The 27,432-nt window shown below is 39.1% G+C and overlaps 1 protein-coding gene across 1 annotated transcript; it reads right to left on the reverse strand.

Moving 5' to 3' along the window:
- Nucleotides 1-3,662: 3,662 nt before the first annotated feature.
- On the reverse strand, nucleotides 3,663-17,672 carry LOC145412997 (solute carrier family 49 member 4-like). The gene is made up of 9 exons (XM_080282818.1): nucleotides 17,554-17,672; nucleotides 12,498-12,742; nucleotides 11,636-11,748; nucleotides 10,714-10,842; nucleotides 9,738-9,867; nucleotides 8,198-8,306; nucleotides 7,383-7,569; nucleotides 5,908-6,090; nucleotides 3,663-3,778 (listed from the first exon to the last, which is right to left on the reverse strand). The coding sequence occupies exons 1-9, from the start codon at nucleotides 17,632-17,634 to the stop codon at nucleotides 3,663-3,665; spliced, it is 1,293 nt and encodes a 430-aa protein (XP_080138944.1). The 5' UTR covers nucleotides 17,635-17,672.
- Between the last annotated feature and the right edge of the window lie 9,760 nt (nucleotides 17,673-27,432).

The raw sequence follows: 27,432 nt of genomic DNA on the forward strand, positions 1-27,432 counted from the left end.
TTAAGTCTTACTGATATCATTTTTTCTTTTACTGTAATATTCACTCTAACAGACAAAGATCTTTAACCCCTTGTAGCTTGGTTCATAGCTAAGTGTAGTTTCGTTGGAGGGTTGATTTGACTATAAACCAAAAAAAAAAAAAATCATTTTTACCTCATAACCAAAGCTCACTGAATTTAAGACAACCACAGCTTCGTACTTGATGCACAAGTTGAGTGTGGCCCAGTTTCCCCATATGAAAACAAACCGACTGTAAAATGTTTTCACGGGACGTCATTAAACCTGAAATTCTCCTTCATGACGGAGGAAATAAGCGTCCGAATCTAAAAAAATGTCAAGTTCTTGCAATAACCACGGCTGTCATGACAGGCATGACTGAGGGAAACACTTAGGAGCACTACAGGTTGCCAAAGATGTTCTACATCATGAAACACACACACACACACACACACACACACACACACACACACACACACACACACACACACACACACACACACACACACACACACACACACACTCTCTCTCTCTCTCTCTCTCTCTCTCTCTCTCTCTCTCAGAACTCATATCAGCAGAAAGAGGACAGATTATGTGGACAGTGTAGCCATCCTAGTAAATAAACCGTTCTGGAAAATAGCAAGTTCGGAACACCGGAGCTCAATTACGTTTAAACCCTGCAGGGAACCGCCTTCAGGAAACCACTTTCAGAACTTCGTATAACTGTTAATAAATTGTATTGAAGAAAGTACGTATCATGTTCCATGTTATTTGGTTCATTGATTGCAAAAAAATTAAATTGTTCCGAGGCATGAACGTAGTGAAGCACCCTCTACAGTAGTAAGAAATTTTGTTGGACGAAGTCCTTTATACACTCGTATACGGAGCTGTCGTTCCTAGCCTACCCATTACCTAGCGCAAAAAGGGTTGGAATGTAATGTTAGATGTTACAGAACATTTGTTCTAATCTAACAAAGATCCCAACCTATTATCAGCTCAGCTGATGGCCAAGTGCAGTTAGATTGGAGGATAGATCTAAGGCGTGACCAAGGACACTCATTTGTACACTCGCTTCAGAAAGTATCGGTGCAGAATATATGTTAAATATTATGACACGCGGAACAAAAGAAACTGGAGATCGCGGTTCAGTAATCCCACACGGAGACATCTCAGACGATAGATGACTGTTATATCAGATACCTCTTGTGTCCTTCATAATGAGTAGGGAATGGCATTAAATGTTATAACGCATACAGGTATCAACGGGCTGTCACTGCCTCATAGTGGAATCAGTCCGGATGGCATCGGACCCACAGTGCACTGACACTTTCTGGATTGAGTGTACCTCGTATAAGTAGACTGTATTTCAAGTGGTTTTGGAGGTATCGTAACATCTCTTCCATAGTGAATTGTTCTGCACATTACACCTCAGTATCCTCATGTATGTTATCAATGCAAACTATGTCGATATGAAAACAACATAAGTAGCATCCAAGGTACTGTCCACGTGTAATATGCATAATAAATCGCTTAGGAAGAGGTTCAACGAAGCCTTCGTTATTGCACAGAATACGGACCTAGTCTCATCAGATTTCACGCAACCACGACACTGTGTTCAAATTGTGAGAGTGAGCCAGTTCCTTCAGATAAAAGCAAGCATATTACAGTGCTTTGCATGGGGTGATGAATTTTACCATGCGTGACGTAACATTTTATTATTACAAGTACAATAAACATTTATTTCAAGATTTGTAGTTTTTGCGCGTCATGTTTATTTCAACAATTGGCTTTACCTGAGAGCAGCAGATCATGCACATAGTGAATGACTCAGTTAATGAAGAGCAACATTTTTGTGTGTGAAACAGAAGTTTATTATATCGTATTAACTACACTAGCGAGGAATAACATAGTTGAAACAAATTGCAAAGTTTAATTAAGGATAAGTGAAAAACTTATGTTAGACCTAATCCCTTTAACCCCATGACGCTTCCTGCGTGGTGGACAAAGATGATAGGAATAGAGATGAAGTACTCAGGATTGGATATGTACCCACAAAGAGGGGAGTGGCGTGTGAGGTCTGACCAAGCTGTTATGTGTATAGTTAGGGATAAAAGCGTTACTTATGAGTCACCTCCTCTTCTTTGCTAGCTACTGTTGCAAAGCTGAGAGAGGCTTGGTATTTTTGTTTGCCCGTCAATGATTCTTTGTTAAGATGCTTCGGGAAGTCAAAGGACGGACATGCCCAAAGTGTGAAATAGACAGAGTGTAATAGTAGGCGATTTATTTATTTATTTTTTTGTTAAATACTTCATGTGGGACTACACGTGCTATTGGGGGCTCAGAGACAAATCAATATTTTTAGAAATTATACACAGATCATTACAATAAAGATGTCATAGGTGAAACTGTAATTCTGAGTCCCCGCACTGTGATGACATTTTTCTTTTAGTGCCCCCCCCCCCTTTTTTTTTTTTTACTTCGCCCTGGACGGAGTCCGGCGAGGTATTGTTTTTGGTCGAGTTTTTTTGTTTCTTTGTTTGTTAGCAACATTGCGGAAAAACAGCTGAGTGAAATTACATGAAACTTTAAAGGATATGTGGGCACTGGTCCCAAAAGGAAGTTATTAAATTTTGAAGGTAATCGAGTGACCTTGAAAGGTCAAAATCTAGGTCACGGATTTTCAGAGGGCAATAACTTGAAATCGGTTGAAGATAGAGATATTTTCCATTATCATTGTACAGGAAATCCCATATGGGCTTTCATTTGGTGCCAAGACCTTTGACCTTGAGTGACTTTGAAAGGTCAAACTCAAGGTCACGGATATTCAGGGGCTGTAACTTGAAACTGGTTGCACATAGATATATACTATTATCAACATCTAGGAAGTCCCAAATGGGCTTTCAGTTGGTACCGTGACCTTTGACCTTAAGTGACCTGTAAAGGTCAAACTCAAGGTCACGGATATTCAGTGGGCTATAACGCGAAACTGGTTGAAGATAGAGAGATATTTACTATTATCAACATACACAAAGTCCCATATGGGTTTTTAATTGGTACCATGACGTTTGACATTAAGTGACCTTGAAAGGTCAAACTCAAGGTCACGGATATTCAGGTGATTATAACCCGAAACTGGTTGAAGATAGAAATATTTACTATTATCAAGATATAGGAAGTCTCATGTGGGCTTTCAGTATTGAACAGCAGTAAAATAACTGCTGTCGGACGAGATTTGTTGTGCCTGGCACCCCCCCCCTCCCCTTGTTTTATTACTTGGGAGAACTTATGGTACTGAATGGATTAATGAAGGCTACATCAAACACCTTAGGTTCGATTTTTTTTTTTTTTTTTTGTAAATTAAATAATATTGTCTGGAGAAAGCAAGAATTAACTAAATATAATATCACCGTAATAGAAGCTTGAAATGTACCGGACAGCATGAAGTACAGCCGTAAGTCTAAGTTCACCGACAATCCTCTGCCAGCATTCTGTCTGTCTGTCATATCTTCATTTTTCCCCAAGCGACAGAAAGCATCCTTCATTCATTCACGCACTCCTTTGGTGTGCGACTAGTACTACCACATTAAAATAATACATGTTCACACCGTCCAGTGCCACAGGCGAACTTTTGCTCACGGATGCACACTATCACAAGTATTTCTTGATTATATGCGAGATGAGCTGTCAATGTCTGCTCTGGTGTTGCGCAGCTTGAGCCAGAGCAGAGGGAGGACGGGGAGGGAAGAGGTGAGAGTCTGCGTAGGTGCCATCCAGTCATAACCTGGGGTGGGATAATAGGGAAGTGTTATAAATGTTCTTGGGCTGAAGTTATGTTACGATTGTTTCTTGCGTCTGGCGAAGAATTTATAACATTTTGAGTTGAGGTTGTATGAGATTATTTGTTGCATTCATAAACTTTCTTTAGTTAAAGTTGCAGGTAAGATGGGTTAAGGAAAGTACTCATAAACCTTCTTGAGCTGAGGTTGTGTGTATGATTTTATGTTGGGTCGGGGTGAGTATTCGTAAATTTTCTTCAGCTGAAGTTGTGTTTAAGACCATTGCCGTGGGGTCAAGGGAAGTATTTATCAGTTTTCTTGAGCGGAAGTTGCGGATAATATTGTTTGTTGGGTCAGCAGAAGTATTCATAACATTTCTTGAGCTGAAGTTGCAGATAATATTGTTTGTTGGATGTAAGTATTCATAACCTTTTGTTTGGAGGAGGTTGTGTATAAGATTGTTGAGTCAGGGGACGTATTCATAAACTTTCATGAGCTGAAGTTATGTGTAAGATTGTTTGTTTAGAATTTCATGTTCACTCATACAGTAAAGTGGCTCCTCTACTAGATGCTGGAGCATCAAGGCCATCAATAGGGTTTTGCTGAAGTCTGCAAGAGTGAAGCATATCAATTCCGAAAAATCATAGTGAGTGACTGATGGACTGCCTTGGTCCAAGAGTTGCTCCCACATCTAAAGGGGAGACAGGAGAGAGGGGAGATAAGTTCCAGACTGGTTAATCTGTAGACAGTCTGGCTTCCGTGTTGTCTGTCTGTCTCTGTTTCTCTGTGGTCAGTCTGGCCCTTTAGGGCCTCGTCGCACTGAGGTCTGAATCAGACATGGGCTCATTTCATAGGAGGCTTCGTAGCATCTCTTCCTTTGCGATTTATTTTACATGTTTCGCCTCTTTGCTTTTTACGTATTTTTACCATTTTATTTTACCCCTTACATCAGTGACATGGAAAACAGTATTCAGTGGAATGTGCTGAATAAATCGCAAAGGAAGAATTGTTACGAAATGACAAGTTGTTTATCAGTATTGGTCGAGAGTGAGTTTGCCTGTGTATTTCTCAGTGGTCTACACGATGTAGGTGACCAGAACGTGTACCAGTGAAACAGAATGGTCATATTTTACAATTTACAGCGACCCACATACGTGTATAATATGCATCAAAATATGACCGATTCTTACCTTTGTAGTGTGATGAGGCTCTTAAAAGCTCGTTTTTGAAGTGGCATAGGAGACTTTGTAACATTTCTTCCTTGGCGATTTATTCAGCACATTAAACCTCATTATCCTCTTATGTGTTACTGATGTAAGCTATTGCTTCATGAAAATTATATGAATAGCGTACAGAAGAATATTTAGGTTCAGTATAAAAACTAGAACTCTGTAACTGTCCTGCGGACAGTCACTAGTCACCGTCTACTTTCCCTTACAGTGACTTTGACTCCATTGGGGAGATTTGGATTTTTTTCAATCAGCAATGGCCCACACCAGGCCACATAACCTGCGTCACTCAGATTCCTTGCGTAGGTCGTATTGAAATATCCAGTTGACACGACCAACATATCTCGTTTCCAGCATAATACTGATATGACTCTGACATGCTCTTCCACTGTGCATATAGGATTTGGATTTTTTTTCTGTCAGCAGTGGCCCATGCCAGGACACATAACCTGGGCCCTTCAGATTTCTCGCGCAGTCTCCGTTTCTCCTGGAATCGTTGCGAGACTCTGAGGTGAGAATAATAATACTACCAGTGAAAACAATAGTCTCCACGTATTAGACTAATAAACCTGTAAGGAAGGTGTACTCCTAAAGGTCGTATGCTTAAGCCTTATATCGCAAAGTGGAGTGCCAAGCCTTAATTTTTAACTCATTTATGGAGTTCCTGTGGTTATTATGTATGGTCAGCCTGCATTCCATAGAAAAGAATACAGTCAGCAGACTTAAAGGAAGGGCAAATACTTTCGTTAATTGTCAATTACAGTACTTAAAAAATTATCACAATTTTGCATTTTGCATCCCACGTCTAAATTTAAGGTTTAAACATATGACACGAATGACAAGAAGTCTCCAGTTCCACCTAGAATATGGAGCGTAACCTTGACTACGTGTAACCGACCACTCACCAACGTTGGGAATGTTGAGGACAAGGAGGAACAAGGCAATGAAGAGGCTGTCTATTGCCACCAGCACTCCAGTCACCAGGATCTCCGGTACCGGGTAGGAAAAGTCTATGGCGGCCTCCCAGAAGAGTGGCATTGCGGCATAACTGAAGGACACAGCACCCACCACAGTCACATACACCTGCCCTGTGTGGAGCGTGAAGTGAGGAGTATGCTCTGTGAAGATAGGCATTTTTAGGGTGGATGGTTGAGTTTTAAGTCTTACAGGTGATGTGACAAGGTGAGTATTGTTTGTGAAGCTGGGCATTTAAGTTCTAGAAATGGCGTAAAAGGGGGAATATTCTCTATAAAGTTGGGCGTTTGATATTGCTTGGTTGGGTGCAGGTCTTAGAAATGACATGACGAGGAATTTATTCTCTGTGAAGTTGGGCATTTTTAGGGTATAACGTGTCGGGGGATTTATTCTTTGTGAAGCTGTGCATTTTTAGGATGCCTGGTTGGCTGCAAGTCATGACGTGAAAAGGGGAATGCTCTCAGTGATGATTGACATTTTAGATTGCCTAGTTGGGTGGAAGTGCTATATACTGTTTCATTCCCATAGTTATTATATATTGGTGTTGTGATTAGGAAGGGTAGACTGAGATGGTTTGGGCATGTTAAGAGAATGAAAGATGACAATTAAGTGAGGGAGGTGAAAAGTGTTAACGTTGAGGGTAGGGTTGTGAGAAGCAGACCGAAAAAGACCTGGGACGAGGTCATAGAATGTGACCTTAAGGTTATGGGACTGAAAAGGGAGGCTGCCAGATACCAAGCAGGGTGTAGAGCCGCCATTAGGCGACGAAGGCCGACGCATGCAAGCATGTTGGAGACTTTTTTTTTTTTCTTTCCGTGTCCGACTCGGCAAATGCTTCAGGGCCTATCCCCAAGGCCCAGTAGTCCTCCTACATCTCCACATGTCACCACTTCGGCGCTGACACCCACCGTCCATACTGAATACATGCTAGGGCTGTCTCATACAGGACTGGTGTACTGGTATTAGCAGGGGTACTTTTATGGCATGTCGGCGGGTCTTCTGGTCTTCTTTATAAACAATACAATACGATTACTTATTAGATATTGTTGTACGGAGGGAATGCCATTTATATCTTTTAAATCGTGTTTTTGTACTGAAGTTATGCCAAAAGCAACCTTAAGTATGATAATTCTTCGATTGTAAGGTTGAGTAGTTGTATGTAATCAGTGACACTAGTGAATACTGATGCATATTTAATACAATTCTCTCTCTCTCTCTCTCTCTCTCTCTCTCTCTCTCTCTCTCGGTAAATAAATAAGTAAAGTTTTCTGGAGATAAGAATAAACTAAACAATAAGTTGTCAGATGGAAGGGATTATGAAGTAATGTGCAAAATAGATCGCTAAGGAAGAGTTGCTACGGGTTCTACCAAGCCAACAAGAGTACGGCCCAGCAATGAGACTCACATGTAGAGACTGGGAGGACCCCGTAAGTGAGCAGGAGGAACCAGTAGAAACAGACGGTGGTGATGGCCATGAGGGAAAAGAGTAGTAGCTTGATGTGGCCCTGAACCAGGTCATTGAGGCGACCCACAATGACCGGCGACACACTGGACGCCAACATGGACACCAGACCCACCCACATAGCGGAATCCTGAGGGGGCATTGGAAGGATTTTGTTTCAGAAATACGGATAACTTAACCCTCTCTTAAGGATTTTGTTTTTAGAATTATGGATAACTTAATCCTGTCATAAGGATTTGTTTTAGAGTGACTGATAACTTTAACTCTCTCATAAGGGCTTGCTTTATAAATTACTTTTCTGTTTTAGAATTACAAGTAACAACCCTTTTAGGATTTGGTTTTGAATTACAGACAACTTTACCCTTTTGTATGGATATGTTTTAGAATTAGTTACTTAACCTTCTTGTTGTTGGGATAGCTCTAGTATTAGATTCCAGTTATATCAGACGATTTTGTTCATTTGAGTTATGGGACCCATAGAATGTTAATGATACTACTTAATAATTGCAGTTACAGGTAATTAACCATACCGTGGTAAGGATAACTCTAGTAGTCTATTCCAGGCAACATCAGATGATTAGGCCTACATTCAACTGTGAGTCTTGGGAGCCTGTACTGTATAATTGTACATCTTAATAATGGAATTCACGCATCAAAATTTAAATACTTAAAACTGCAGCATGTTTATTATCAATAGATACCTTATGGTATATTGGTACAGTGGAACACTACACACATTGTCCAATCCTGTCTTGTACCTGGTGAAAGTCCAAGGACTTGAGGGAGTAAGGGAGAACAGTGAGCCAGGCGATGGGGGGTCCCACAAAAATCCCATAGAACACCAGGAACACCAGGAACTTTTTGTGTCTGTCAAGACAAGGAATACACATTTGTTGGGTGCGGTTTCTGTGTTCTTGCTGTCAAATTTCTGTTAAGTATATATGGTTTCACTGGAATGTCTTTTTTCATGGTTTTCAGTGTGACTCAGCGGTCTTATTTTATGATGACTAAGCCTGTTAAACTTTTACATCTGATCTAGTACAGTAAACTCTCGATTATCTGATGCCACATTAACCAACACGTCTCATTATCCAATAAGCAAACATCTGGTTGAATTAATGCATTATCCATTTTTTACAGCATTAACTGACAGCACGCCGCCAACTACATGGGAATAATGAAAAAAATCTTGAGAAGGGTATACTGTAGTTGTATATTTCACTGTAACGTACTGTACTCTTTATCAGAAAATGTTTTCGTTTTTTCTCTGTTCAAATAGTTTTAGTACAATATTAGTGCATCCGTCAGGCTGCTTAGCTCTTACCCCAACGAGAGCCATTTCTGGTTCATTCTTCGCTTTGCTTGAAACCAACGATTAATGCGTTGACACAGGAGCAAGTACTGAATGGTTCTGTCGGGCCTTTCAGCAGTTGCTCTTGCAACCAGTGGGGAAATTTGGAGTCAAAACATCTTCTTGGAAAATATCTACCGACATAAAATTGAAACAGATCCATCTGTGGCCCAGTTGCAACCACTATCTCAAGTTTCATCAAAATCCATTTTCCAGTTTGGGCTGTGCCCCCCACCCCCTTTCTCTCTCTCTCTCTCTCTCTCTCTCTCTCTCTCTTGCACATACACACACACACACACACACAGACGAGTATTATCGTATATAAGATAGGGTTTTTGTAAGGATTATGCCCCCTGTTGAGGGGCCGGGGGCAGTACTACATTATCTGAAAAAATGCGTTATTTGACACAGCATTGGCTGAAGTATAAGAGATATTTGGAAGTTTACTGTACAGTATATCTCTTCCTTGGTCAGGAGTATTATTGGGAAGTTACTTAAGTGGCAACATCACTTCGGCAGGGATATGTAGGCGAGTATCACCCATCCATAGCCATATTAATACATATAACTTCATTATTTAAATATAACCTATTCCTTTCATTCGTCCTCCCACCACTGCAATATTCTGCGTCAGACACATTTTCTCTACATTCTCTCAGTATTGTAGTTTCAAGGTGGCCTGTGTTTAGTGAGAGATAATGGGTATGAGAGTGCACAATACCTTAACAAAAAAAATCTGTCATAAGCTGTCACTGTTAACCAGTTGCAAAGTGACCAGTCTGAATAGGAAGGACTTCTCCTCAAAAGTACTTTTCCTTGTGTGGAGTAAGAAAATAAAAAATGGTGAGGGAAGCCTAGTACATCTGTGCTAAACATTCATTACTTTTTTAAAATGAAATTTATATACCATAATAACAAGCAGACAGAACAGTAACCAAGATACTAACGTGGCTAGAGTTTTAAGTCCTGGAGTGATGGGGAAGCGGGTGGCGGCTGAGGAGAGTGAGGGTGGTGAGGGTGGTTTGTCAGGGTAGTACACCACCACTGCCACCAGCAGAGCAGCGCACACCCCGGCAACTGAAAGCACAGGGGCTGCAGGTTAGGCCAGTTTTTAGGAGGCATAAGAGGTTTCATAGGATATTTTTCTTAGAAATTTATTGTTCACGTTACACTTCAGCATTCTCATTGTACAGGAAGTATTGTAATTTCGATGAGATTATTATTTTCAGTACTATATATTTCTAATAATTTTAGTAACTCCTTATGTGGTACTCCTTACAGGAGGTAATGTCTCTTTAAAGATAATTTAGTAAGCAATTAAGAGAGCATTGTGAGTGTTTCCCCTCTGCTCAGCCAAAAAAAAAAAAAAAGTAATTATACAAGGTTGTGGTTAATTTTCCTTAGGAAAACCCCTTAATAAAATGGCAACAGCGACACTACCCTCCTACAAAATACTGACAGTGCAACAGTAATGTTCTTGGTTTGATTTTTAAAGACTTATGTTCTTTTAATCATGCTTTTGTGCACAACACAGAACAGAATCACTGTGAAATGTATCAGAATATTTTTAATGATGATAAATACAGTGTTTAAAGAATGTTAGTGGCTGACTTGTGTGGTACAGAATGATTCACCCTTTTGCTGGAAGTTTGCTTCATTGCATTCTGTTCTGACTAATGTCATATGATTTCCCAGTGCTTAAGAGAAGTGTAGAGTATCCAAAATGTAAAAACTGTCATGAGTAATGTCTTGACCAAGAATAAGGAACTTATGTTTTATTTCAGCATATGATGGATGATGATATTCATTTCATGATAATTCAACATAGCTGATGGATCAAGTAACTGGTTAACTCTCCTGCCTGATTGGAGAGTGTGCAGTCTGAAGCATGAATGACTGACCGATGTAAAGTGAAAGACTGACCGATGTAGAGGAGTGTCATGACCTCATGGACAGTCTGTGAGTTGGCACTGGAGGAGGAGGGGACGTGCACCAGTAGTGGTTCCAAGTAGCTGCCTACACCCCCTAGCTGGTGGCTCCCTATCATCACGGCTGTTGGAGTTGAGGTAATGGAGGTCACTGGTCAGAGGTGTTATTTCCGATATTTAACAGTCAACTACCTCTTGTACCTCAGATTTTGATTTGCAGGTAGAACAGGGGACATGCGGAGTTTCTGCATTCCTGCATCCTTGTCCTTCCTGATAAGACAGGATCAGCTTACGATGATTTGCATCTCATAGAAAAAGGTTCATCTTTGCTGAAAGAACAAGAGAGATGGAGAGATTCTGCAGTCTCCATGTTCCTCCTGCAACAATATATCTTGAGTGATGAGAGCTGACCATGGCCTCAGTAAAATGATTACTTTGTATATAATGTCTGTGTCCATGTCCTTTTTTTGCAATTAAGTCAACATTAAATTCCAGAGAGACTACCAATAATTGTTCTGTTGTTATCCATAAAGCTGATTTGCCAGTTCCCTTAAATAACAATAGCAGTTGCATGGAAAAAATTGTGATATTTTGGAAACACATCCCTAACTTTTAATCAGGATTGTCTGTAATAGATTAATATTTAAATTGGCTGATTTTTAACCCATTTACTGTTGGGATTTTAAAAATTATTATTATTATTCTTGTTACCATTAGATACTATTACAGTATTCAGCTTGGAGGTAGACTCATGCCGTGAAAGAATTAATGAGCAGAATACCTAACCCCTCTAGTTGAAAAAATTCTATCCTAAAGTGAGTAAAATTATCAGTAGGTAGCAAAATCAAAACATAAAAGATGGTCATTGAACTGAAGGGATAGAATTATACCAACAGAACAGAGAAGAGCAGTCTCACCCATAGCAGTGGTACGCTCTTTGGCAGGAAACCACTGGGCGGCCACGATGGAGGGGGCTGTGATAATGAATGCCCCTGCTATCCCCGTCATGATAGCGCACACATGGCACAACCTGTAAACACACTGTCTACATCACTCTCTGATGCAGCGGGTGGGCCATAAGTTTTGAAAATATATATTTTGTGTATGTGTGTGTGTGTGTGTGTGTGTGTGTGTGTGTGTGTGTGTGTGTGTGTGTGTGTGTGTGTGTGTGTTTACCTAATTGTATTTTTGCAAGAGAGGGTTGAGCTCATAACATTCCGTCATGTAATACTGTACTATTTTATTATATATTTCTGATACTGTTTGTTCATGCATTTCTTCTAAGTTATGAATGGTTGTCGCACGCACAACTTCTTTTGGAAGCTGATAATATGAGTCAGTTGCCCTCATTTGATATAATACATCCATACATTTTTATCACCTTTTACACTATGCAATTTCTAGCTATGTCCTCAGACGTTTAAGTTTCCAGGCATTACATGTATTTAACCTTTTGTCAGTTTTTCTCCTTCCTGTCAAGCTACTTAATTGTATAACATTATCATATTCTCTTTTTCTTCTTTGTTCCTTTTTGGGTACATTCAGCCTCATAAATTGCTATGTAGGTGAAAATTTTGGTTGTTGTTTATATGATTGCATTTCGTTGCTAAAATGATGTGTAAACCATAAGCTTGCTTGAATATGATGTTTTTGAGATAAGGTCAGGTATGTGGTATGCTTAGTGTAAGGAACTTATTTTCTTCAGAATACCAGTTATAAATGTACTGTATACAAAAAAAGGATATCCATCATTAAATGAACTGATAATGAAACCCATACACAGTGAAGGCAGGTGTGACAGGGGTAATGCAGCGAACGGCTGTTCCCATGGCCATCAGAAGAGCGCTGACAACTGTGCCCACCCGGAGGCCCCAGCGCTGAGTGGCCCAGCAGGTAGGCAACACCCAGATCACGTACATGATGGTGATCCAGTTGGTTAGTAGAGATACTGTGGATGAATTCCACCCTTGGAATGCCTTCTCCATGCTCTCGCTGATTGGACCCCACGTGATCCACACAAGGTTCTTCATAATAACACAGAGCTTGAGGTTAGTGGACATGCACAGCCAGAAAGTTTAGTTATCAGGCTGTATTAGTTTGAAAAAAGGACCATATGTAGACGTACTGTACATAAACATTTCACAGCAATTTCAGCTACATATATTTTTGCATGTCATATAGAGCAGAAAATTAGCCAAGAAGCACATCAGTTCACACTGTCACGGGCAGAAGAGAATGCCGTATTAATGAGTTATAGCTTTCTTTTCACAGGAAGCCTTGTTTATTCTCTCAAGGTATAGAGTGTAGTCACCACCGTTCTTACCATAATGTAATGTTCATCTGATTTTTTTTTTTTAAATAACAGAACAGAAGAAAGAAAAACAAATGAATAAAAAAAAAAAAAATAATTCATACACCAGATTGCTGGCATCCTTTATTCATAAAAAATCTAAACAGTTGTACATTTAACTTTGGGGGGACTCGGGGAAGTGAGTTCCAGAGAAATGCAGTTCGGGCAATAGAAGAATTCTAATTGGCAGAAGTTCTGCAATATGTCTGTGTGACATTCCAGTCTTGAGTGCTGCTGATACTGAGGTGAACTTAGTGATCTCGTTCAATGATTTTAATGTAGTTTATGTATTATTAATAAAACTAGCTGCCGTTTATTACAGCATTTATGTTATTAAATATTGATATCCATTAATGGGAACTGAATTTAGAATTTCTTATTTTCAAGCTTTATTTATTTTTGTATTTATTTTTATTTTTATTCATATTTTTTGTAAGATTCTGGATATAGGTATGGGGGATCAGTTCTGGGATCATGTAGTGCCATACATTGACAATGTACTGTACACAAGTTGTGTCCTGAAGCACGCTGTCACTGCTGTGAGGGTGAGGAATGCTTTTTCTCACACAGGATTAGTGTTATGATATTAAAAGTATGTCGCTGATGATGTAGTGATGCATTTGAAATGAGCAGTACAACAAGGAGCAAGGTAAATTCTGGTGGTAGTTCACTACACCGCGTACCAAAAAAACAAACATATTCGTTCTGACTTCCACTCACACATCCCCATCTAATGTCAGCCTCTTTGAAAGGCTCAGTGATCTCTCCCGTAGAGAACCTTGTTACATTTTAATCTCCCCTCTTCCACATTCTTTCCTTACCCATTATTAAATTCCACAGTTTCTCCAAGATTCTCAGATCTGGTGCTTTATGATTTTCACCCATGGTTGTCACTCAGTTGCTTCCTAGCTTGCCTCCCAGTCGCTTCCTAGCTTGTCATTATCCTCACACATTATCTCGCTCTACACAGTATTTCCATCACTGAAAATACTTAAAGAAAGGTGCAAGTTTTAGAACTCAAGAACCATAAATTCTGTACATCGGGTAAGATGGTCTGATAGCAAGGGGTTATGCTGTTTTCGGTGGGTAGGTGGTCAGTGTCACTGACTGTGAAGCTGCCGGGCTGTTAGCACCAGAGTTCAAATCCTGGTGTGGGCTGTTGGCATCACACGATTTGGGTGTTCAGCCACTTTAATGAGTTGTTAGGTGAAATGAATACCTAGGATAACACTTAGGGGAGGTAGCTGTGCTAACCTGGATGATGCAGTGCCCTTGTATCCTAGGGTATTGAGTGAAAGACCCATGACAAGCTCAGAGTCCTAAGTTGTGGAGATGAGCACCTCATGTCGTCTGCCCCGCCTTTACCTTTATGTTGCTTCCTTTTTGTGCAGGCATGTGTGTACTTGGGTTCCCCTCCTACCAAACACACGAGACGCGTCCCTCGAGAAGAAGGAGATAATCAGGCAATTTGCATGGTTATGCACTATGGCGTCTCCTCAGTGCCATTAACCATACGGGAGTAATCAACAAAATCTTTTACAGTACTACAACAAACTCTTCTTCAGTACTACAATATGGTGAGTACAGTATACAGTAACGATATATTTTACAGTAAAATACTGTACGGTAGTGCCTTTCATTTTTTGCATTAGTTTATTTTTCTCCGCATGAATTACTGTATGGTACAGTACAGTACACTGTATAATATAGTGCAGCATGATTTTTTTTTTTTTTTTTTCAGGAAAAATGTATTTGGGGGTGTTTTTTCTATGTTCGGATAGTTGCACAGTACAGCACAGGGTTTTTGTAGGGGTTATACTCCATAGAGGGGTTGGGGTGGTAGTTGGGCATTATCTGAAAAGTTGTATTATCCGACATGGCTTTTGCTGAATTATGAAAGATAATCGTGGGGTTACTGTACATAAATCACATCAACTTACGTGTACCAAACTCATGAAGGAGAACACCTTAAATCACATCTACTTACATGCTTGAGACTCATGAAGGAGATCACTTTAAATTGCATCTGACATGCACAAAACTCTTGAAGGACAACACTTTAAATCACATCTTCGTACGGTCGCCAAACTTTCCACCTGGGCCACCTAGCCGCGAGAGGTGGGTAACGGGTGATGGCAACAGTGTATCTGTTTGTTCGTGTGTACTAGCTCGACGAAAGTTCTGATCATAACTCTCTTCGTCCGTGGTGAACCTCAGTCAGAGTCAGAGTTCATCCCATAGATGGCTGGGTTCTGAGTTGGGTGGGGTGAAAAATGCCTCAGGAGTAAGGCGGCTCTCCCATCGACTCAGCCAGTCGCATGAAACTGGTCGCACGGAAAATTGTTGTGTGCCACAGGTCTCGCTGACCAAGGCCAAATAAATGACTATATTAATTTTATTATAAGGTAATATATATAATGTTATGATATAAACATATACTATTACGTATAATACAATAATATATATTATACTATACTTATTTGGCCTTGGCCCGTGCAACCTGTGGCACGCAACAATTCCATGCGACCGGTTTCCTGCAACTGGTCGAGCCGGTGGGGGACCTGCTTAAGGGAGGAGCTTGGCATAGTGAAAGCCAGAGCAGGCGCCGGACAGGGAGGGAGGGGGGGCGGTTACGTTATTCATACCGCCAGGGATAATAATTGCCGAACTAGTTTTTGAGATCCATTAGCATTCTTCTAAATATTTGCATTCTTAATACTAAACATTTTATTTTCTATTTTGGTTTTACATGGTTATCATAACATGTTAATGCACTGTGCACTGGAATCGCTCCAAGCCCCCCCCCCCTCTCTCTCTCTCTCTCTCTCTCTCTCCTTATATCAGTAATTCCATTTCATAGGGTTTTCACTTTTCACTTGATACCATTATCAGTATAGGTTGAAGAGGAATGCATTTACCTAACATCTATGTCCATTTACAAGTAAGATTAATTGCCATATTCACATCGTGAATGACACTGACAAATAAACATCAGGATGATGTTCAGACTTTGTTAACGGTTGCTTATTTCCTCGTTGGTAGTACTTCAGGTAGATGTTTTTATGTGTTCTGTGGTGCACCACGAGGAGGTAGGAGGTTAAAATACTGTAACCTCAACAGGCAAAGAGTTTATGCATACTGTTGTCGAATGTGGTTATTATACATACCGTATCATATTCCATATGACTATGGTCATTACAGCACACCTTTATAGTCCATTCATCTAACGAATGACTGAATTACACATTACAAGGAAAGTTGATTGTGAGCGGTGCCGCTAATGTGTGAGGTCACACATTTACATGCTCATTTATTATCCACCGAACAACATTATCTCACATTATAGCAAGATAAAGACACCACCTCTCCATCACAGTATGCAAAAGCTTCCAGTCATTTTAAGCACAATTGCTATTGATTCCTGAATTGCTGGGACATTTATATCACCACTGCCTGTGATATTATTTATGTAATTGGTAAATGCAACATAACGAACATGAAATTATCATTAAAGGCTGGAACACTGTTTATTTATTTATTTATTTATTTTATTTATTTTTTTTTATCCCAAGAACCTAGGCACTTTAGCGCCCGTCACCGAGGTCCGGGGTGCGATGATATGTGATGTTTGGCTGGCTGGCTGCTACTAAGACCTAGGTCATAAGATAAGGGCTTGGCGTTTAATAGGAGAAATCCATCTCTCTTGACGGGGGTGGAACCACGTCACACGGATCGGCTGACTCGAGGTAGTATTCTGCCTCAACGAACGAGTTTCAGCCTCCGACATCTACAGTTCCTATCCCTCCTACTTCGTTTAAATTAGTATTCGCCCAGTGAGTAATCCTGTAACGATTAATGACAGCTTATCTAATCATGTCTCGGATCAAGAATGGTATTTCAGTAGGTTTAATCGAGACCGTCCCAGGACTGGCGAAATGCATAACGAAGTCTGACACCGGTGTCTATTTTTCCACCGTAAGGACCGGTCACACGACGGTTCTTCCCCTCAGTATTCAGTTGACAGTTTTTAGCCATGGGTTTATCATGTAACAATGATAAAGATTACGTTTATAAATATGTAATATATGTAAAGATGCGATCATTTAGATTATTTTACTTATTGTTTTCAATACTCGCATTATCCAACATTTTCAAGAAGTTCCTTTGAAATTCTTCGGCTAAAAATTGTCGACTGAATACTGGGTTGAACTCTGACTGAGGTTCACTACGGAAGACGAGAGTCGATGATCCGAACTTTCGTCGAGCTTGTACACACGAACAAACAGATGCAGTGTTGCCAGCACCCGTTACCCACCTCTCGCGGCTAGGTGGCCCAGGTGGAAAGTTAGGCTACTGTACATGCACGAAATTCATGAGGGAGAACGCATTAAATCACATCTACTTACATTCGTGAAACTCTTGTAGGAGAACACTTTAAATGGCATCAACTCAAGAAGGAAGATACTTTAAATCACATCTACTTACATGCACAAAACTCATGAAGGAGAACACAGCCAGGATCCAGAATCTGGCATTGTAGACTCTGACAGATTCTACCTTGGGCATGTGGCTGTCATTTTCGTTGTGAGGGTAGTTGCAAGCACCATAGCCGCTACTGAGCCTGCTCTCTTTTACCTGCTTACTCAGCGATTCTACACTTTCTGTTGTGATGAGAGAGAGAGAGAAAGAGAGAGAGAGAGAGAGAGAGAGAGAGAGAGATGGGAATATAAGGGAATATAAGCTTACAAGACTCTCTTACAAAGTACCTTGCATCTTGTTTCCTATGTAACAATATAGAGCACATTTGTCTACCGTCGGCCGTTTCTCATAGTCTTTAATGTATAATATATTGCTTTCTTTGTAAACTTTTACATTCCACTATGGTGGGGCCTTACCAGATACTTAATATGAATTTTATGTAGTTGTGTAGAAGTCTTTTCACCTTAACTTTGGCCAAATGTTTGTCTTTGTGCTACTTGTTTCCCTTTGCTCAGTCCCAGAATATGACAGTGCAATAGCTCTATATCCTTTCCTTATCACTTCATCATGACTAGCACCATATCCTAGTGTTAATCTTTTCTTTCAACTCTGTGGTGATGATGGGGGTTTGATAGTTTTAGGCCAAGTTACCATAAAAAGGATGTTGATATGCAAAAAAGTGAGAACAGTTCATTAGTATTAACTAAGTAGATTAGTAAATCTTCGTGGTTGCTGCTGCATACCTGAGTCAGCCGATTTGATGAGTTGCTGATTATTTTTGTCCTCCATTCTGCCCGTGCGCTGATCTGCAAGTCGGACAGTGTTGCACTGAGTCTTGGGTTGATCATTATAGGGATTAGTGAGATTATTAAAGTACATCAGACACAGGAATGTGGATAATGTGGTGTTTCTAGTTTATGTACGTATATACTCGTATGTATTTCTCTCTCTCTCTCTCTCTCTCTCTCTCTCTCCACACACACGGCATCGTCGGAGGTAGACGTCTGTTACCGGCGCTCCATACCAGCTCAACACGGCCAGAGGCATTACCTAAATAAGTATCTTTGAATGAGTCAAGCTCTGTACCAGGTTAGACTAAATGATTTTTCATTATTAAAAGGAAAAGAAATAATAAGTTTAAATAAGACTGGTTCAAACAACAAAGAACCACGATGCCTTGAGTCAGCTGGGTTTGTTTATACTACAGCAACACGGGGAAAGCGTGCATACTTTGTAAGTACACACTCTGTTCATTTAGTATTACAAAATGGATCCATACTTCAGTAAAACAAATTTGGAAAAGAAAAGGGATAAAAGTAAAAAGCAAAATGATGATTTCTACCAAGAACTGGTTGAAGTGGAGACTCACAATAGACTGGTTGAACGTGTACACAAACTAGAAATGGCTTTCAAAAATGAAATTGATGAAATAAAGAAGCAAATGCACTTGCAAAAGGAAGAGATAGAAAAACTGGGAAGGGAGGCCAGTAAGAAAGACACAACCATCAGTGAACTAACAGTGGAATTGAATACGCTTAGGAAGAAAGTGAGTGAAATGGGAAGTACAGTAGTTAATCACGAGAGTGTTATGGAAGAGTTAAAAAATGACACAGAGACAATTAGACAAGCAAGCAGTCTTATGGACCAGAGCAGTGATATTGAGGAGAAGATAACACAGGTGAATGAAGCTGTGCAAAGCTACAAAATTGATGTAGAAATCACGTATGCTGAAATGGTGAAAGTAAAGAAAGACTTAGAAACAAGGGTGGAGGAAAAAAACATTAAAAAGGAAGTGAAAAGAATAATCCAAAACAATCCAAAGTTAGTCAGAGATTCAGTAGAAATAAATAAATCAATAGTAATCACTGGTATAGAAGAGGAAGAAATTAAAAACAAAATCACTAGAGACAAAAAGGAGATGGCAAATGTAATGAGCTTACTGAAAGAAGTATCAGAGGAAATCTGTAGTAAAGACATAGAGGAACACAAAAGGTTAGGGAAATACGAGAAAAGCAAGACAAGACCTCTAAAGGTGACTTTCCAGAGTGTAAACACTGTGGAAGAGATACTAAAAAATGCAAAGAATCTTATGGAAAAAGAGGAGTTCAAAAATGTATGGATAAAAAGATGTCTAACACAAGAGGAACTGGAATTACTGAAAGAGAAAAGGGAGGAAGCAAAAACAAAAAATGAGGGAAGATCAGAAGAGGACAAGAAGAAATTTTTTTTACAAAGTAATAGGATTGCAGGTACGAAAGTGGTACACAAACAGGACGGAAGAAAAAGGAGGAAGTTAGTAGAACCATGTCATGACAAGTATATAAACAAGATGATAAAGTTGATGCACTCAAATGTGGATGGAATGGTATCTAAATTACTAGAGATGAATGATTATGTCAGAGAAAATGAACCACAAATAATATGCCTAACAGACAAAATTAACACCAAGGATATCCAATGACATACTAAACTTAGAGGAATACAATATATGGAGAAGAGACAGAAATTTAAAAAAAAGGAAGAGGAATTATTATATTAACTAAGAAAAATCTAAAAGTCAAGGAATTAAACCTAGATATACCATCACAAGTAGAACTGATTGCAGTAGAGATCGACACATCTGAAGGTAAAGTAATTGTAGCCAATTTGTATATGCCACCCAGATCAAACACATGGGAAAGAGACGAATATGAGGACCTGGCAGAGAGTACAATTCAGAGTATAAGATCCTTGCTACATAAAATGGAAGAGAAATCGGAAGGAATTATACTAACTGGGGATTTCAATACAAATATAAATTGGAATACTCTAGATATAAATAGCCAAGAAAGCTGTTGGGACCAAAAGCTCCTGGATCTCGTACAAGAGTTTTTCTTAACGCAGCATGTGAGGGAAACCACTAGAAAAAGAGGACTTGATGTACCTTCAGTGCTAGATCTAATATTTACTAGGCAAGAAAATGACATTGACAGTTTAATATATCACCCTCCACTCGGCAAAAGCGATCATGCAGTACTAAATTATAACTTCAGGATAGCATATGACATAGTAAACAGCAATGACAGTTACAAAAAGAGACTAAACTATAAAAAGGGAAATTATCAAGACCTAAAGAAGTATTTCTTAGAAGTTGATCGGGAAAATGAGCTTAGAGGACAAGATTTAAATGCTGTATATAAAAATTTTTGTGAATTTTATGAAATAGGAGTCCAGAAGTACATCCCACAGCACAAAGAAGCAGATAAGAAAATACAGAAATGGTTCAATACAGAATGTAAAAAATTAAAAGAAAGAAGAGATTTGTTGTGGAATAGATACAGAAGACACAATAGTGAAAGGGCGTATAATAATTACAAACAGGCAAGAAACGACTATACAAGAATAAGGAGGGAATCCCAAAAACAGTTTGAGGAGGATATAATAAATAAAAGTAGTGATCAACCAAAGCAGTTTTACAGCTATATCAGAAGCAAAACCAAAGTAAAAGATATAATACAATCCATCACGGACGAGGGAATCACTTATACACAAGAGAAAGATATTTGTGAAGCACTAAATAAGAATTTCCAATTAGTTTTTACAGAAGAAAAAAATTTTGAGAGGGAATATGTGGAACACGCATGTCCACACATACTACCAGATATACAAATAGCAGAAAAAGTAATACAGGAGGAGTTAAGTAGATTAGACAGAGGAAAAGCAAGTGGTCCTGATGAAATTTCATGTTGGGTGTTACGAGAATGTGCAAAGGAGTTAAGTAAACCATTATTTTTAATTTTCAAGAAATCCTTGAGTCAAGGGAAACTACCTGATATTTGGAAAAAAGCAAATATAGTCCCCTTATTCAAGAAAGGAAATAGACAAAATCCTCTCAACTACCGACCAGTATCACTGACCAGTGTTGTAAGCAAGGTATTAGAAAAACTTATAAGAAAAGCTTGGGTAAATCATCTAGAAGAACACAGTATGATAACAGAAAGACAGTTTGGTTTCAGAAAAGGAAAATCATGTGTTACTAATCTGTTGAGCTACTATGACAGAGTAACAAACACAATACAGGAAAGGGAAGGATGGGTGGACAGTATCTATTTAGATTTCAAGAAAGCTTTTGACACAGTACCACACCAAAGACTTTTATGGAAGCTGTACCATCAAGGAGGAATTCGAGGCAAACTGTTTTGTTGGATGCAAGACTTTCTCATAAAAAGAGAAATGAGGACAGTACTAAGAGGAAACTACTCATCATGGAAAGAAGTGACTAGTGGAGTACCACAGGGTTCGGTGCTGGCACCAATCATGTTTCTAGTGTACATAAATGATATAAACAGTAACACTGGAAATGAGAGCTATCTGAATATGTTTGCAGATGATACAAAAATACAAAGGAGAATTACTAGCTCAGACTCTTGTAGGGAGCTACAAGAAGAATTAAATAAACTTCATGAATGGAGTAGTACATGGCAAATGGAATTCAATGTGGACAAGTGTCTTGTAATCAAGTTTGGTAAAAGTGGAAAAAGACCTGATTGGGATTATAAGTTAGGAAATAAAACCCTATACACATCAGAAAGAGAGAAAGACCTAGGTGTGATTATCAATAACAGACTATCTCTGGCTGACCACATCAGCGAGAAGGTACGGAACATGTATACACTGCTTGCAAATATGAGAATAGCATTCACATACATAAATGAAGACATGCTAAGAAGGATAATAACATCATTCATTAGACCAACCCTGGAATATGCATCAATAGTCTGAAGTCCTCATCTCAAAAAGCATATAGACAAGATTGAAAAAGTTCAAAGGGCCGCTACAAGATGGATACCAAGCTTAAGGGACCTAAGCTACGAAGAAAGACTAAATAAACTGAATCTACCAACACTACAGGAGAGAAGGAAAAGAGGTGACATGATAATGCTATATAAGTGCATATCAGGAAAGGAGAAAATAGACATAAATGATTACTTAACATATGGAGAAGGATCAGCAAGAGGACACTGCAAAAAACTGCATAAGAAGAGAGGTGATAAAGACGTAAGGAAATTCAGTTTCCCAAACAGAGCAATTGATCAATGGAATGCACTACCGAATGAAATAGTGTGTGCCAAAACAATTCACAAATTTAAGGATATGTACGATAAATATGGTCTAAGACACGGGACAATACGAGCTTGACTCATTCCTGTAAAGATACAATTAGGTAAGAACAATTAGGTAAGAACACACACACACACACACACACACACACACACACACACTTCATTATCTGGCTGTAGTATTCTGAATAATGTACGATAGTTTAAAAAAATCCAGATGTAATTTAAAATGAACTATCACTAGATGAGAACAGCGGCTAAGCGATAGTCTGCCACTTTACATAACATTACTCAACTTTTACTCCAATTGCGATCTAAAGTTGACCCATCGACTGCTTGGATTTCTTTAAACAGAGCATAATCGTCTGGTATTTGCTTTTCAAGTTCCGGAGTGTACCATCGCTAGAGAAAAGGCTGTAGTTAGTTTGTTTTTATCTGAGCCACACTCGCAACTTTCGTGTTAATCCTTTGTTGCATGCACTTCGATGAGCCTTGATGGTGAGCTAGGAAAGAGGGGTTAGGGGTCTTTGACTGATTAGGGTAAACTGATACAAATGTTATCATTTGAGTGGACCGGTCGAGATCGTTTTCATTTTCCTCTAAGCTTTTGACCGGGATAAATTCTGTTGGTTGAATACGCTGGTCAAGTTAATTTTGTAAGCTTCTTACAGCTATAATAGTTTTGTAAGCATTTAACAGGTAGAATAGTTGTGTAAGCTTTTGACAAATTTTTTCATCAGTTGAACACACTAGTCGAGTTGGTTTTGTAAGCTTCTGACAGTTAGAACAGGTTATTGTAGGTTTTGATCCCTGGGAATTCTCCTAGTTGAACATAATTGTTTTATGTTAGTTTATAATAAAATACCCAAACGCACCAGCTGTAGGGGAAGGGTTGACAAAGGCGAGCAACCACACAGGGAAGAGCCTCCTCTCCACCAACGTGTCACACATGCACTGAGATGGATTAGAAGTACGAGGGATAAAGTGAGTGAGTCACGAGTGTACCATGTGTGATTTGCTTGAGGTTTTAACTTTTTTGTTGATGTGCGCACCATTTGGGGAATCGAAATGAAAAGTAGCAGGTGTTTTTGTAGCTGTTTTGACTTGATATTGTGATTACATACTTCAGTATGTCTACTTCTGTGGCATTCGGTACAGTTTTCAAGACTGCAGCAAACCAAAATAATCTTACTGTCTGTTAATCTGATATTGTGATTAGATAACATCAGTATGTCTCAAGGTACGATTACAGGTATATAAATGGTGGGATGTGATTTGTATGAGTCTTTCCAGTTAGGACGTTATAATACTGTGTACAGAGTTTACAAAAGAAAACCAGAATGATCTTGCTGTTTGTTGTATATTTGAAATAATATTGTCATTAATAGAATCCGATTTTGCCATAAATGCCTGAAGTGTCATTTTGTGACCTTGTTGATGCTTTTAACAACACAATGATTTATTTTTATTTTTATTTTTTTGCGATGCAGTGCCTAGTCTTTTTTCCCCTTAAAAACCGAATTTTGTAGTAAATGGTTCAAGTGCCTTTTTATGCCCCATTGTAAGTATTTTACCAAGGAAAGGCGTTTTTCATGATACAGACGGCAGTTTAACACCTGACAATTAAAAAAGTTATAGTAATTATGTGCAGCCCAGGAAGTGTTAAAAAAAAGTATGTATATACATACATATATAGATAGATAGATAGATAGATATAGATATAGGTATATGTTATAACTCCTTTATTGTAGTTCACCTTGATTTAATAATTTTAACCTTTTTTGATTATGAAAATACTTACATTTTGTCAAATTTCAGTCTTTTCAAAGCCCGTTTTTGGCCATTTATTATCACATTTTGCCTTTTTGCATGCTTTTTTCAGTGCCCAAACATCCGGAATCTAGCGATTCCATGCGTAAGTATTAACACCCTCCCTCCCCCCACAGGTTTACGTGAGCGTCCGTTCCCGCAAAGAGTCCCTATAGATTAGGCTATGTTTGAATATTGATAATATCTTCACGGCGCCATAGTTCGTATAATGCGGTGACAGGCTGTATGGCTGCTGTTTTGTTTGTTCAATGAGATAAATGAAGACAGGGATGGAGCTGTGTTGCTCTCTTTCTCTCTCTCTCTCTCTCTCTCTCGATGGATCTGTAGTCGATCGATGGCTGTGCGCGCGAAATACTTAGATCCACCGCTAGCACACAAATGTATTGATATCTGCATGGACGATGGATGCCTTTTACCTCTTCCATGGATGGAACGTTCGGTTCTCCAACAATTAACAAATAACTTTCATGAATTCTTTAACATATCACTATTTAGCTGTGGTGAATTTCTCTGTGTTCCCTTACATCGTCGGTCTTCCCAAAGTGATACACGTGTAAACTCGTGTGGTGGTAGCAAGAATATAATAAATAAGTCATCTGATCGAAGGGGTCCTGATTGGGAAAGTTTGCAAATATGGCCTCTGGTTATTGTGGATACTCGAATCGTTCCATCCTAGGACACCAGTAATATTTAACCCCTTCAGTCCGATGACTTTTGTACTCGGGTTTCCTCCGAACGGTTATATTATGCTTGCGGAAGATATGTGGTAGTAGTATTAGTTGCTATGGCCCCGACTTCATCTGAAATGGGAACTCAGATAAACTGCAGACTGACGTTGCCCTCCTCCTGCAGTCCATTAAAATTAAAGGTGACTAATTTAAAGAATGCAAAACTGTTCAATGTTTTAACTGATTCAAACATAAAAATAATTTTAAGGAGATTTAAACCCAGACTGACAATGGAGGGCGCCACCAATTAAAAAAAAAAAAAAATGTTCGAGCCAAATAAAACAAAACAAAAATGAATAGTGGGCAAAACAAACAAAGTCACCAATTATGTTATCTGCCAAAAAAAGGGACTGACTTTAGAAGCAAAAACAAATTATTTTTTAATCTTTTAATCTACGATCCATATACACAATGTAGGCTCAAACTGAGGGAGAGGAGAGTGAGTTGGGGGGAGGGCAGTCAAATGGTGGGTGACAGAGCAACCTGGAGGCGTTTTGCCTGCAGCCACCCTTTGCAGGATTATTGCATCGGGCTATAAATAGATAGATAGATAGATAGAGGATCAAACTAACACCACCTCTGTAATTTCTTATGCTTGCTAAAATCTAGACAGAAAAGCGTGAAACTAACTCCACATTAGTATAAAATCTTAGACAAAATAAAACGTGATGCTGTAAATAATCTGATCTTACTAAAAACTTGACAGTGGATGGAGAAACTAGAATTTCAAAATATTCTAGACCAAATAAAATAATTAGCAACAGTAAAGCTGAGAAAACATCACTGCATTGAAGGTGGTTAAGATTTGTATGTTAGTCCAATTTTTCTTCCTATCCCTCTTCAAAATCAGTTTCAAATTTTATCAAGCTGGCATTATTTGCGTTTATTCAGCTCCAGATTATGATTATTATTATTATTATTATTATATCATCATCATCATCATCATCATCATCATCATTATCATCATCATCATCATCATCATTATTATTATTATCCATCCATCCATCATCCAATCCTACATTGCCCCATGAGAAGCGTGGGAGCCCGGGGCTAGGCAGTTGGTCCCGACATTATTATTATTATTTTTATTATTATTATTAAGTTTCCTAGGTGTCAGCAAGTGGGTTGGCGGAGGGTTAGTACCCCTCCCCGCAAAACAACCAACTTAAAGACAAACGGTCACCCCTTACGGGATTGTAGCATCAAATTATAGATGGATATATACAGATAGATATGGTAGATAGACAGATTATTATTTTATTTTTTGCCTGATATCAGAACAGTAAAATTTGGATACTGTTTTTTTTCAATATGCTAAATGAAAAAAAATCTGCCCTTTATTTTGTGATGTCTGGACCCATTACATACAAAATACTGGGTTTAGGAAGGTTGGAGTGTGACCTCAGGGATAAGGGACTGAACAGGGAGGCTGCCAGAGATCAAGCAGTGTGGAGAGCTGCCATTAGGTGACCAAGGCCGACACATGCACATTGGAGCCTTTATAAATAACAACAAAAATTAATTTAAGACTGTGTGAAATAAGGAATGCCAAGTGACTGAATAGGGAGGCTGCCAGAGATCAAGCAGCATGGATAGCCATCATTAGGTGACCAAGGCTTGTCATAAAAGACTTTAGAGTAACTTGTAGAGAAGTTATATATATATTGAACTTGTAGACGAGCGGTTGTTATACTTGAGTAGTTTGTAAGTAGATAATCTTCGTTCCAATGTGTCATGCAATGACAGGAGAGGTAAAGAATAGTATGGGACTATTTTTATTTGTCTTGGAAATATTAACAAAGTCTCTCACACAGAGCGAAGTATAAAGTCCCTCGAGCTAACCTCCCTCTCTCTCTCTCTCTCTCTCTCCTCTCGCCCATGTTGTTAGGCTCGTTCTCCCTACTACCTGCCGATTCTATGGCCTGTCTCCTTCTGCCTCTGCTTCCTAAATTCTGGTGTAGGAGGGGTCGTGTCACGTGTGTTACACTGTGGTTGGAAAGTTCTAGAAGCCTGTGTGTGAGTATGTGTGTATGTGTGTGTGGTCACGAGGTGCTGTCGTGTGCCTACAAAGCATTCCTTGAGTTAAGAGTGTGTAAGCATGTTTAGCATTGCTCGATTCTCGCAGACACAATACCTTCTCATCATCTGACTTGCTGCTTCTATCTGTCTCTCTGTCTATCTATTTATCTATTATGATTTGTAATTATAATATGGAGTCCTAACAGGCT

The sequence above is a fragment of the Coenobita brevimanus genome, chromosome 94 (assembly GCF_032717465.1).
Source record: "Coenobita brevimanus isolate Jiangsu-jjx chromosome 94, ASM3271746v2, whole genome shotgun sequence".
In the NCBI taxonomy this organism is placed as follows: domain Eukaryota; kingdom Metazoa; phylum Arthropoda; class Malacostraca; order Decapoda; family Coenobitidae; genus Coenobita; species Coenobita brevimanus.